We start from the raw sequence: 12,836 nt of genomic DNA on the forward strand, positions 1-12,836 counted from the left end.
TGCTCTGGGAACGGGACAGGAACAGCAACAGGGGCTTTTCTCCAAGTGTAAGCATGCAACCAACTCCTGGGCAGGAGAAACCCAGGAAACCTGGTTTTTAGTCAAAAGTGGGTGCCAGGCCTGGAGCTGTACATTGTGGTTGGCTTTGTGGCTTGTCAGGGAGCAGGGCTGGGCACCCCAGCCAAGAGCATGTCAGGGGTGACGCAAACAAGGGCAGGATGTCTTCCAGGTTCCACAGAGATTTGGGGCTGCTGCTGCCTGGGGCTTAGCAAGGATGTAGCTAAGGGTGAAGTGCCCTGCCTGCCTGCCCAGAGCCCCTCTGCAGGGCCAAACAGGAATAGGGGTGAGGTGCACTCAGAAAATAAAATTCCAGACGGAGATAAAAGGTTTTTGCCTTTGTTTCCACATAGGGCAGAGGTCTGGGCAGACAGTGCTGGCCTCTCCTGGATGTGTGTCAAGCCCAAGGCTGGATGGGCTGGAGATGGAGACCCTCACTGCACCAGGAGAACATGCAGAGCTGAAGCGGTGCTCCGGCTTCTCTTCTCGAGTTGAGAGGAAGCATCCCGGAGAAAAAGCATGCCCCAATGTGTCCAAAAATAGCACCTTGGCTGCTCCAAGGTCCAGCAGGGCGGGCATGCGGTGGCCTGGTGGGGCATGTTCGAGAGCTGCCATTGCGTGGGGCTGGATGGAGAGCCTGGATCCCATCCGGGTTGCTGGGCTGCTCCCAGGGCCCGGCAGTGACTCACGCTTGTTATAAACACAACTCCCGATGGATAATGAATCCCAGTTGTCGCTGCCTTTCAGGAACGCTCTGGATTCTCTTTGCAGCGCTCCCCCTGCCCCGTTCCCCCTCCCTCCTGGCAGCCCTGCTCCCATGTGGGATCATTTCCTGATGCTGAGTGGAGCCAGGGCTCTGAGGCCCATTTTCCAAACCGCCATTTGCTTCGCGGGCTGAGTTTCCCCGTTAACCTTTCGGGGGGCACCGCGGCTTTTGTGCCGGGGGGGGCAGCCCCAGCACGCCTCTCCTCTCCACGTGGGAGCCCCGCTGCTCCAAACCAGAGCTCCCCAGCCTCATCCCACGCACACGGAAGGCATCTGAAGCAACAACACCTTTATTGCCGTGACACGGGTAAACCACAAAATACATCACCAAGCGGTCGGGGCGCGAGGGGCGGCGAGGAAGCGCAGAGAGGGGCGGTGGGAAGCGCTGGCTTGCAGCGGGTACTGCCGCACGCTGGCTGCAAGCTGCTGTCCTGAGAGCTGCTGCCCCAGCCCCCTGAGCCTGCCGCTGCCCTGGCCAAGGAAGTGGGGTCTGGGCAGCTGTGGGCAGCCGTGGGCGTTGGGCAGCGGCTCCAAGGATGCCACGAAGGAGCGGGAGAAGCTCGCGGGAAGCTGGCAGCGTCTTCGGAGGGGGCTCGAGCATCAGCCACTGGCGCCAGGTCAGATGGTGAAGGTGTTCCTCCCGTGGAGGTCAGGGTCTGCAGAGCTAGGGGGCAAGCAAGGGAGATGGTCAGGGCTCAGCCAAGGCTCTGGTACTGGTGCCTCCTGGCGTCTCAGGCTGCACAAGTGTGAGGCTGCTTCAACACCCGGAGCAATTCTCCAGCGTGATGCTGAAATCAACACGCCCCAAAAAGTCAAGGTGGAGGAGCCCTGCCCACACAGAGCTCTGCTACACCACAACAAGCCTCCCATTTTTTCCATGGGAGCTCACACCAAACACATCCAGCATGAACTGGGCTGCCAGGCGAGCCCAGGTCGTTGCCTGGCATGCTGCATTTGCCTCAGGGGCTCTCACTGAGGGCTGAGAGCAGCTTTTTGGGAGCTTCAGAGAAGCCATCTGAACACACTGAGGTTATTTGAGGATCTGCCCTACAAACCTCCGGCTGCAGGGCTGGTGACTGAGGAGAGCTGGTTCTGCTGGACCGCGTCAGCAAGATTTGGGGGTGATGGGCAAGGGCACTGCTGTGCTAGGGGTGATGGACACCTGAGAGAGAAGCACTGGGAAAGGGCACACATCCCCCACAACCTCTCCCTGGTGCTGCACTGCACCGCCCTGTGCCTCTGGAAATCACATTTCAGACCAAAATATGGGGAGGGGCGGTCTACCTGCAGCAAGAATAAATTTTAGTCTGCAACTGAAAATTTGTTTTAAGCATAGAGCTGGAGGTTTATCTTGGTTTGCATTTTTAACTGTTTTTTTTTACTGAGAGTTCCTCTGAAGCTCTCCTGTAAGAGATTCAGGATCACGGCTGCACGCTTGATAGCACAGAGCAACATCCCTTGGGAAAATCACATCAGCAGCTGCAGCAGTAGCCTTAGGTTACATCACTGCAATGTCCTCCCACCAAAAAACTCTCCAAACAACTAACTGACTGCTTTTGGGTGAGCACATCGTGGCCTACTCCCGTTTGCACTGGGAAATCCTGTTGGATATCCATTGTGGTTTGATCCCAAGCTGTGCACGCAGTTCTGAGCTCAGGAGTGATGCTGCCCCGTCCCTCGGCACTATCTGTGCCTGGCCATGCTGCCAGCTGGCTGCTGGCCCATCAGCCCTGTGCCCACGCTTCCACAGCGCATCTCACACCCCTGCCATGCCCACGCTCCTGTGGGGCATCTTGTGCCACCCAGTCCCATCGGACACAACAAAACCCTGAGAAGCTTCTGAGCCAAGCACCACTCATCCCATTCGATCCAGACACAAACGATCTCAGACACAGGCTTTCTCCAAGGACAAATAGTGGCACTGCCTGCAGGGAACCAGGACACAGAGCTCCAAGTGTGCTTCAAACATTCCAGTCCTCATGCACATCCCAGCCTGTCCTTTCAGGATCCAAGCAATTCCTTTTGGAAACAGCACGTGCGTCCTAAATCAGCCACAGGCCATGGTTCAGCATGGGGCTCACACCCAAAGCCTCTTCCCAGTGCTCCATCCTCATCCCCATCTCCTGGCTGGTTTTGTTCCCCACGTGCAGAGTGGACTTCATAACTTCTGGGAAGAGACATCACTGTAGGTAAACTGCCTAAACACAAGTGTGGGAATGCAGAGCCAGCCTGGCTTTGCACTTGGCTGCGTTTGGTCTGTGGGATGCTTTCGGGGAGATCTGGAATCTCATCTTTCTCTTTGCAGGACAAGGGCACTGGGGCAGAGTGGGAGGGGGGCTGCACATCTGGAGCGGAGGGAATTGCTCATCTGGTACATTCAGTACTTCCTAGAAGTCACTGCCACGTTACCCTTTGGACAGGGGCCTGGGGCTCGCTGCACAACAGATCAGGATCTGCAGCTGCATTCCTTTTGAAGGGAAAGCAAAAATATCCCTCTCAGCAGAGTCCCAGCTCCCTGTAACATCCAGCATGGGAGCAGGAGTATTGCATGGAGACCGTGACCTTTCTGCAAGCCATTCCAGCAGCTCCTGCTGCCAGCCAAGGCACAGAGAAGCTGGTTTGGGAATGCCTCCGTGGGGACCACAGGGCTGGAGACTCCTGGGACCTCTCCAGCAAAACCTTGTCCTTCTGCCAGCCCGAGCGGGCTCAGGTCGGGCTCCATGAAGGTCCCAGGACCGACGGGACCGTTCCTGCAGAGGGACACGGTGCCAGCCGCCCGCTGGCGAGATGTCACTGCCTGTCACCAGCGTCAGGGACACGCACACACACAAAAGCCCGCTTCCTTTCCTCTGCACGCATGGGAGCAGCGGCTGGAAGCACCGCACATCCCCGCGCCGCCCACATCCCTGCGGATGCATCCATGAAAAGCTGGGCAATGGGGACATCTAGTGATCAGCCCGAGGCGCCCAGGGCTGGGCACCCCCCCGGGGCGGGGGGCTGCAGCCAGGCAGGGCTAGGGGGGATGCCTCCCATTGCTGTGGCCAAGGAGAAAATGGGATTAGGCGTTCATCCCTGCCACACCGTGCAGAGGTCCTCCAGAAACTCCACCACCGCCCGCACCGGAGGCAGGAAATGCTAAGGAAGCATAAACTGGGAATTGGCATAATTAAAAGTGACTAGCATGGATACAATAACAAATGCCAGAATAACAGCTCGAAGAGAATATGAAATTTAGAGTCTCCCTGGTGAAAGTCACTTTCCCTTAGGGGAAACGGTTTATTTTTTCAGCCTTGTTTTGTACTAGATTTGCAAATACAGTCCAGGGGGGAACAAAAAGTACAAAACAATACTCCGAACAGTTTTGGGAGCGTGACAAGGATATGCAGGGGATACCTTCAGCTGAGGCCAAGGGGCTGAGCACAGACCTCAACTGGCCCCTCTGATAGGGACCCTGACACTCAAGGGGCAGGGGGAGGCATTGCACCAATACTTTCCAGTCAAAGTCAAAACATCCCCCTAAAGAACTCACCTCTACAGAGTCTGACTGAGTTGGTTGCTTCCAGAAATGTTGAATCATTCTGGATGGATAACATTGCATAGTTTTGGGAGAGAAAAGCAATGTATTGAAGCTATTCTGTTGATTAACTGCAACATTCACCTTGTACTGAATATTCACTCCAATATTAAGAGATTTTTCCCAGTGGCATGGCTGTGGATGCATCATCACAGTATTTTTAAGTTCATCCAAAAACCCAAGACCTATCACAAATCAAAGGGAAACACTGAGGGTCCTTCCAAAGAAAATAGCAAATCTCTTTTTGAATCATTGCAAAACAAAGCTGAATTTGATACATTTATGTGATTTTGTTGTTGTCCTTGGTGTCATCAACATTCTTCCAGGAGATGCTGCCAATGGTTTCAACACCTCTTTCTCCAAACCTTGCTCAAGCCCAGGTGATGATGGATAAGCTGATTCCCACATAACCCTGCTGTTTTATCTTTTTTTTTTTTTTTTTTTTTAAAATATTTGCAAAATGACCTTGGCAATGTGATCCTCAAAGAAAAGCTGTGAAGTCAAAGAGAATGCCAGGAGGGATGCCTCGGGTTGTCCTGTTCAGAATCAGGAGTTGGACTCGATGATCCTTGTGGATCCCTTCCAGCTGAGGATATTCTGTGATTCCATGACTGTGCAGTGCTCCTGTGAGGGGACTCAGGTGACTGCTACTGCTTGGACCATCCCTCGTTCCCCTGTGACTGCATCCAGCGTTCCCTGCAGCACTCCCATGAGCACAGATCCTTGTGGCAGCACAGGCCTTGACACGACATCTTGGACACCTGCCTGATGCCAGAGCAACGCTCATATCCAGCCTCTTCTCCCTCACCACTGATTCCTGGGGTGGGTTTTCCACAGCCTGGCTGGGTGATGGCTGCCTGGCAGCAGGCTGGGATGGGGATGGTACCCCGAGGGGGGGTGTTATCCGTGAGTTTGCCGGCGTGGGGATGGGTGCAGAGATACTGCTACAGTCTGCTCCCCCTCTCCAGCAGCCTCCGAGCTCAGCTGCATCTGGCAGACCCAATCTGGCATTTGCTATTTTGGGCAGGGCGGTCTCAGTGGAGGTGGGGAATGGAATGGCATAGGGAGCACAAGCAGGGAGCAGAGGAATTCAGGGCAGCCGTGATCTGCGGGCCATTTCTGTGTCCAGGACGCCGTCACTCCCCGGCCTTCCCCAGGTGTCCAAATCCCACAGCCTTGTTGTGGGACAACCCACATCCTTGGGATGGAATTCTCAGTCTTGATCAACATGATTCTGCTGCTGCTGTGCCTCTATCACCTTGTGAAGAAGCCCTCCTCATGCTCCAGCCTTCCTGCAGCCCCATGGAAGAGCTGAGAATGGCAGGAGGGGCTGGCTTCCTCCACGCACCATCCCTCTCCGAGGGGGCAGCACCCCAGGCTGCCGTAGAGGGTGGTGGCAGTGGGATGTGGAGCTTTTGCCATGGCTCAGCCCCCAGGCCACCAGCGTGGTTGTTTTCACTGGGTCTCACACACAAATATTTCATTCTTCCAACAGGAAAAACACTTGGTCTGAAGCAGAGCGAGGAACGGGAGAAGATGAGGCGTGTCCCCTGCCCACCTTGGCGGGTGGTTCTGTGCTTTGCTGGCCAGTTGGCAACTTGGAGGAGGCCCCGTTTGTTGCCACCTCCCTCCATCCTCAGCATCAGCACGAATACATGGGGGAGGTGCCGGCAAAGGCTGCCACCTCCACCTGAGACCCAGCACTCCCCAGAGCACCCGTGCTCCTCTGGATGGGCAACCGGGGGATGCTCTTGAGCCTGCGTGGCTGCTGGGCCACCCAAAAGGCACCAGCTGAACCCAAAGTGCCAGGGAGAGTAGGGCAAGGGGATGGAGACAGGCAGCAAAAGCACTTTATGGAGTATCTGGGAGCACCTTCATCCACAGAAACTTGGAGTGCTCTGCAGAGCTGAGCATGCCCAGGTTTTTGGGACAGCTGGTCAGAGCAAACCCTGATGCTCAGCAGCACCGCTTTCACCTTTCTGGGCTCCTGCGCTGTGCTCTCACCCCTACCAGCTCCCTGCTGGAGCCCACAGCCCCCTGCCCATCCTCGGCTCCGCTGAGCAGTGGCATCACCTGGGGTGCCCGACACAGCCTGTGAGGGTGCTGAGCAGGCAGTGCTACAGACAGGAGGGGCAGAAGAAGAGTGGGAAGCTGTCATTGGTGCCTGCTGGTACTGAGGGTCAAAGAGAGGTAAAAGCCAGGAAGTCTTGGGGCTCACCTGGAAAAACAATGTATTTCCAATGCGGCACAGTGCAAAAAGGTACTATGTGGCTGCTTCAGCTGCCTGGGGACATGGTGGGTGTATCATGGTCCCCTCATTTGCAATCTGGGAAAAGGGACAGTCAGGAATTAACAGATGGAAAATGTACGTTTCCTGTTGGAGAGATAGGAGAGAGAAGAAAAGCCTGGAAGCAGAAGGCAGGGCTGGGCAGAGAGGGTCTCGGGGAAGGGTGTGGCGCACAGACATGGCAGATCCATCCAGACAAGGGAGCAGTGAGAGATGACGGTTGTCACACCATAACTCATAAACTGATCTCAGGGAAAACCAAAGGATTATGCAAGTCAGATACTCTCCCTTTGGAAATAAAAAAGAAACACCAGAAAGCATGGAATCACTCAGGAAGGGCTTTGGTCATGGGGACCTTATCTAAAAAATGAAACAAACAAACAAACAAAAAGATGGCGATGATAATAATAGTAATAATAGTAATGATAATAATAAAGAAATGGAGAACTCTTGCATACAACCCCCACCTTCCCTCCAAGCAGCTAAAAAGGTGTGGAAGGATGCAGAAGGAAGGATGGGGCTGGCATTGCCAGGGCGACAGAGGAGAAGAACAGTCGGAGCCCATCGGTATCAGAGCTGCACAGACATTTATTGAACACAATGACAAACACAGCTGGCTCACAGAGCTTCCTGAACTATCGTCCAAAGGTTTTGCTTTGTGGGGGATTGCCAAAAGAGTGCTTTCAAAGGCCCCTGGGGGTGTGAATCCCATACAGCTGAGTTCTTCCCACTTCCAGGTGCCCGTTAGTTAAAAAAAATGAGCATCTACGTGTGTGTGTGTGTGATTCCCTTAGCTTAGTAGGAAAAAGGGCTTGTCTGGATCATGCCATGTTCCAAGAGAGAAGCCTGCGGGTTGAACCCACGCTTGGGCTTCTGCTTCCCAAATAACACCAGGTGAAAAGTATGCCCTTACCTTGAGGGCAGGGGTGTGAGGTGGCAAAGGTGAGCTGGGACAAGCAAGGGGGAGCACCAGAGGAAGGAAGGGGAGAAAAGTTAAGTCATCTGAAGTATGCACAGCTCTGTGTGGCATCACATATGTCCACAGGCTACAGAAAGTACCACCAATGTCAAATCAAACGTGCAGGTATCGACGCTAGACTGACACTAGAGACCCCGCCAGCTCCTGAAGTCTCGCCAGTGAGAGAAAGAAACCAACGCCCCCTTCCCCCCTCCCTCGTCCCCAAAAAGCAGATGAAGAATGAACACTGTAACACTGAAAACAAAGACCATAACCAAAGAGTTCGGGAGCAGCCTCGGAAGCACAGAGTAAAGGGCTCGTAAAGAAACGTTCCAGTGTGTGCATACGCGCGCGCATGTTTGTGTGTGTATATATATATATGTGTATATATATATATATTTGTTAGTAAAGAAAAGAGTATCTGTGGAGGCAAAGGGAAGACGGTAAATGTCTGTACGGGCAGTACAGGCTGGGTGGAGTGCCGGTGGCTGGAGAGGGTCGGGTGGTGCGGAGTGGAGGATGGTGGGTGGAAATTAGAGTGCGCCCATTCCAGTGACCTCAGACGTCAGCCTAGAATAGACAGGGGCAGAGAGAGGGGTGGGGGGGAGACAAAAAACAAGTGCTTAATCACCGGAGCGGAAAAGAAAATGAAGATCCTACGGGCAGCGCTCCTCCTCTTGCCCAGACCCTGCATAGACAGAGTGGGCAGAGCATCACTGGGTGGCCTGGGGCTCCCCCGTGGAGGGCACGAGGGGCTAGAGCACAGAGCCCACCTAATGGCTGGCTGCCTTCCCCTCTCCTTGATGTGGCCAGGTGGAGCCCTTTTCTGTCACCGTGTCATGGCAGGGGTGTCACCCACCAGAGGTGCTGGCAGGGGTCATCCCAGAGCACAACTTCTCTTCCAGCAGCATCCCTCCCATAGGGGACAGGCAGCTACGCCAGCTCCCCTGGCTGCTTCGTTTTGCTCTGGTTTGGAAACTATGGGAGAGAAGAGCGGCGTCCTGGTGGGTCACCCAGGTGACCTCTGCACAGGGGGCAGCTCAGCCAGCCCATCCCAGCAACTAAGAGCCGTTTCTTTTTCTTTTCTTTCTCTCTCCTGTCTCAGAGAGTGGGGAGGGGATTGGCAAGGATCCGTAGGGAAGCCACTCAGCCATGCCCGCGGGCAGGGGCCTGGCCTCGTCTCCCTCACCCGAGCAGGGGGGAGAGGTGCCACCGGCATGGGCAACGGGGTAGCAGGGCAGGATGGGACGGCGGGGGTCTGCTGCGAGTCGGGGCTCGGGTGGGTTAGGTACAAAGGGGAGAAAGCACATACAGACCTCACCGGCGCTCCCAGCCCACACCCCAGCAAGTGTCAGAGTCGCCACCAGCAGCCCCCCGTCCTCGGGACCCTGTGCGCTTCCGGGGCTGGCGGTGGGTTGGCACGGCATAAGTCGTGGGCCCGTCTGAGGGTGGATGAGCCCGTTTAAGTTGCTCTGCCAGGTGGGTGCAAAGCTACCAGGAAGGTCCTGCATCCCCTCAAACTTGCTCCCCATGAGTCCGCAGATACAGGCAAACAGGTCTGAGTGAGCACCCTGGACAGCAGAGATCGCTGCCTGCACGGAGCAGGTCCCCAGCTCATCTCTGCAGCTATGCCTCCCCTGCACGCTCCCCTTGCAGGCTCTTGCCAGCCCCTGGCCCCCATGGCACGGGCTGCGTCTCCCACCAGCCGGCGGCAGTGCTGGGAACCCTTGGCCCCTGTGAAGTCCTGCTGTGCCAAGCTTTTCAGGATGGAAAAGAAGCAGTCAGGCCGTTCCCATGTCTGGCGTTTACTGGACTGTTTTCACTAAATGGAGGAAAGCCTTTGGAAGGCCTGGAAGCACGTGGAACAGGCAGTAAGCAATGCTGGGATCCCAGCAAGCAGGTCCCAAGTGATGCTTCCCTGCCAATGGCTCAGCTCCGTTCCTGTCCCCGTCCCCCGCCTCATCCACAGGTAAAGACGGCAGCACCTCTGCCCACCTGCGAGCAAAATCCTTGAGCGAGGGTGGCAGGAGGGCAGGTGCCCGGCGCGACCTGTGGCCACTCCTCCAGCAGTGTGGTGGCTCCCAGTCCCCAGTCAAAGTGCCAGCTGGGGGGGGATGTCCTGCTGGAGACGTCTGGTCCCTGCTCAGAGGTCTCAGCAAGACACCATCCATCCCAGCCAGCCTTGGGAAGCCCCTGCTGGCCCACGGCACTGGGAGCACGGGTTGCTCCCAGCAGGCTGGTGGGACGGGGTCGGCCGTGGTCGGCGGCGGTGGAGGTCGGCGGGGTGTCTCACCTGGCATTGATGAGGTACTGCGCAAGGCTGATGTTTGCAGGGGTTCCTGTGATGGTAATTTGGCGCTCCGATGACCCTTCCGTGGCATTTGCGATTTTGATCTGCGCTCCCGACATCTGCCGAATTTCATTGATTTTGGTCCCTTGGCGTCCAATTATGCAGCCTATTAGCTAGGAAAGAAAGCATGGAGGGAACGTCTGAGAAGCGGCAGCTCTGGCAGTCACCGGCGGGACGCGAGCACGCCTGGGACAAGAGTGACCTTAATGCTCATGAAAACAGGAGAGGGACAGCCCAGGGTGAACCCTACCAGTGCGTGAGCATGGTCCTCCAAGGACGTACCCAGAGACCTGCCCTGCTCTGCTCCTTGTGGGGGAAGAATCTCCATTATCCGCATGTGGTGCGCAGCACCTCAGAGGGCTTAATTCAGTAAATAATAATTTTCATGGTTTAATGAATGACCAACGTTTTGCAAGTACTTATCCCCTTGCCCATCACAGCAAACCCAAAGATGGTTTGGACATGTTACTAGAAGGAAACAAGCCTGCTGCCTTCCCTGGGGACAGGCCAACCCCAGGAGCCCCCTCATCAGCTGCTGCAGTGACCCCATCCCCATTTCTTCTATCCCACCAGCACACCCTCAGTGCCACTGCTACGCCCTCCAGCTCTTTTGGTTCAATCCAGTGGCTTGCCAGTGGGCACAGGAGAGCACCATGCGGCTGTGGCAGCCACAGAAAAGATGGACCCTACGTAAAAATGCATCCTTCATACTCTTGTGAAAAAATCAGAGCCAGCTGGAGGCTTGAAATTCTTCAGCTGTTTATCCCTTGAATTTCCTCAATGGTCCTCAGTGGCTTGAATTTCTTCAGTAGTCTTTCCTCATTTGTGCACCTCCCTCAAAGCATCTCCAAAGGCTGGTAACACGTATGGGGATAGCCAGCTTGACCAATACGGGTGTGAAGTGCTCTGTGTGCCCTTTTTGGCCATTTGAGCTTTTTTTCCAAGGGCATTTAATACATAGGATGTTCATCGTGGCAGATGCTGGACTTCTGCACAAAGTAAAGATGATTACTCCTCCAAATATTTCCTGATCCTTTGGTCAGACCGTGGAGCTGCCATGGTGGTTTATCCCTTATGGACCTGAATATACACTGGAACAGTATCCACTGTCCCAGGGTTTGTGGGGGGATGTTCAGCTCAACCTGGTCTTCACAGCACAGAAATGACTCCAAGATGCTTCAGCAAATGAAACTCTGCTGGAGAGACCTGAAGAGCTAAACTATTTAGGCAGATGCTCAGCTACACCCAAGTTGAACAGCATTCAAGTTTCTCCTGACAGTCAGAGAAGCAGCAAGATGGGTATCATCAGATTTCCTTCCACTGCAGCACAACTCCAAGCTACACCACTAAAACACACCTGGTGACTCTTTAAAGGAACCCAAACCTGTCCTCTGGTTCCTGAGAGGGTGGCAGTGGATGTTTAAAAGCCTTTGAAACAACAGTGGGGAGAGCTAAGGACGAGTCTTTTCCAGATGCAGGTGATGACATCTAATGTCTCCCAGGTCTGATGAGAACTGGGTCTCTGGCAAGTGGATGTTCCAAGTGCTCCTGAGTTCTCAGAGGTCTCCTGGCATCCCTTCCTCCCACGTGAGTCCTTTTGCAGGGGGTCTCTTTATATTCCTGAAGATGCCTTCATTGCTACGTCCTCCACGTTCAGCAGACACGGCTGTTGGAACCTCAGGAGTGCTCACAGAGCTCCCTGCAGCCTCCTGGAGAGGGATCCCCGCCAGGTGGACAGCAGCAGCTCTGGCATCAGCCCCCACTGGCTCCTCTGCAGATCCCTCCTGTGGTGATTTGGCCCAGGGCAAAGCACGTCCAAGGGTTTCAGTCAGCAGGTGCTCACAGGCTCTCGCACTGTCAAGTTTCTAGGGGGACAGAGATCTTGGCAGAGGCGCCTGGCAGCTGCAGCTGGGATAGCTGCCCTTCCATGGCTCTGCTGGCTGCTGGTGAACAGCAGGAAGAAAAAGCAACAGCTGCCAGACCCCATCCAGAGACTCCTGATGAGGATGGGTTGAAGGTGCTTGGCAGTGATGGAGATGGGAACAGAGACTGGATGACATCCCTTCATTGTCCTCATCCTGATTTGAGCACAGACTGGGTCTTAATCCACAGAAAGCGGTCCAGAAGCAAGCGAGGCTCACGGATCCAGGTGCTGGCCGTGTCGTGCTCTCCACCCCACCTCCTCCCTGCCCAGTGTGGCTCCAGCCTCCTCCCAGCAAACATCCCAGTCCAGCACCCACGTTACCACAAAGCTTCCACCTATCAGACCCCACAGCTGCCTGCCAGCAGTACTGAGACGCACTGTCCTTCAGACACCGGTGTGGCACTTTGTGGCATCAGAAACGTCACTTACTTACCTCATCTTCTCCAGCATCCCACCCAGTCACTACCCTTGAGCTGGAACATAATCTCACACCTGCCACGGCCTGATTAAGCAATTAAGAGTTTAATCAGGGCTGGCATAGGAGCTCTCTCCCTTTCCCAGTGCTGTCAACTGGGCATGTTTCATGAGCACTGAGTTCACTTGGAAAGGGAAATGGAGCATTAAGGATTGTACCTAGGGAAGCCACTGATGGGGTAAAGTCCAGTGGGTGCTTTGTGCTGCAGGCCGATCCCCAATGGACTGCACATGGATGAGGGAACATGAGGAAGGGGCATCTCTAAATATATTTAACAAAACCAAATGGCTGCAGCTTACACACAGACATATGTACGCATATATAAACATCTATGTGTCTACACACATGCACACACAGATATGCCAAGGAAGCACTTGGATTTACTTACATCATTGGGAATGGTGAGTTCATGAGTACTGGCCGGGGGACTGGCATCCAAACCTGGG

The 12,836-nt window shown here is 54.8% G+C and overlaps 1 protein-coding gene across 30 annotated transcripts in view; it reads right to left on the bottom strand.

Annotated features, from left to right (window-relative positions):
- Positions 1-1,096: 1,096 nt before the first annotated feature.
- Positions 1,097-12,836, bottom strand: part of PCBP3 (poly(rC) binding protein 3) — a 54,363-nt gene continuing 42,623 nt past the window's right edge. For 18 of the 30 annotated variants that reach the window (XM_040069594.2, XM_040069597.2, XM_040069593.2 and 15 more), the window contains 3 exons: positions 12,779-12,831; positions 9,935-10,104; positions 1,097-1,486 (listed from right to left, as the gene is read on the bottom strand). In XM_040069594.2, the coding sequence (XP_039925528.1) occupies positions 1,441-1,486; positions 9,935-10,104; positions 12,779-12,831 (269 nt within the window). In that variant the 3' untranslated portion in view covers positions 1,097-1,440. Of the gene's footprint in view, positions 1,487-7,253; positions 8,212-9,934; positions 10,105-12,778; positions 12,832-12,836 lie in introns of those variants that run through there. The other 12 variants (XM_040069595.2, XM_040069592.2, XM_040069586.2 and 9 more) reach the window with 3 other exon arrangements.

This window comes from Hirundo rustica, chromosome 7 (assembly GCF_015227805.2).
Source record: "Hirundo rustica isolate bHirRus1 chromosome 7, bHirRus1.pri.v3, whole genome shotgun sequence".
Taxonomy (NCBI): Eukaryota; Metazoa; Chordata; class Aves; order Passeriformes; family Hirundinidae; genus Hirundo; species Hirundo rustica.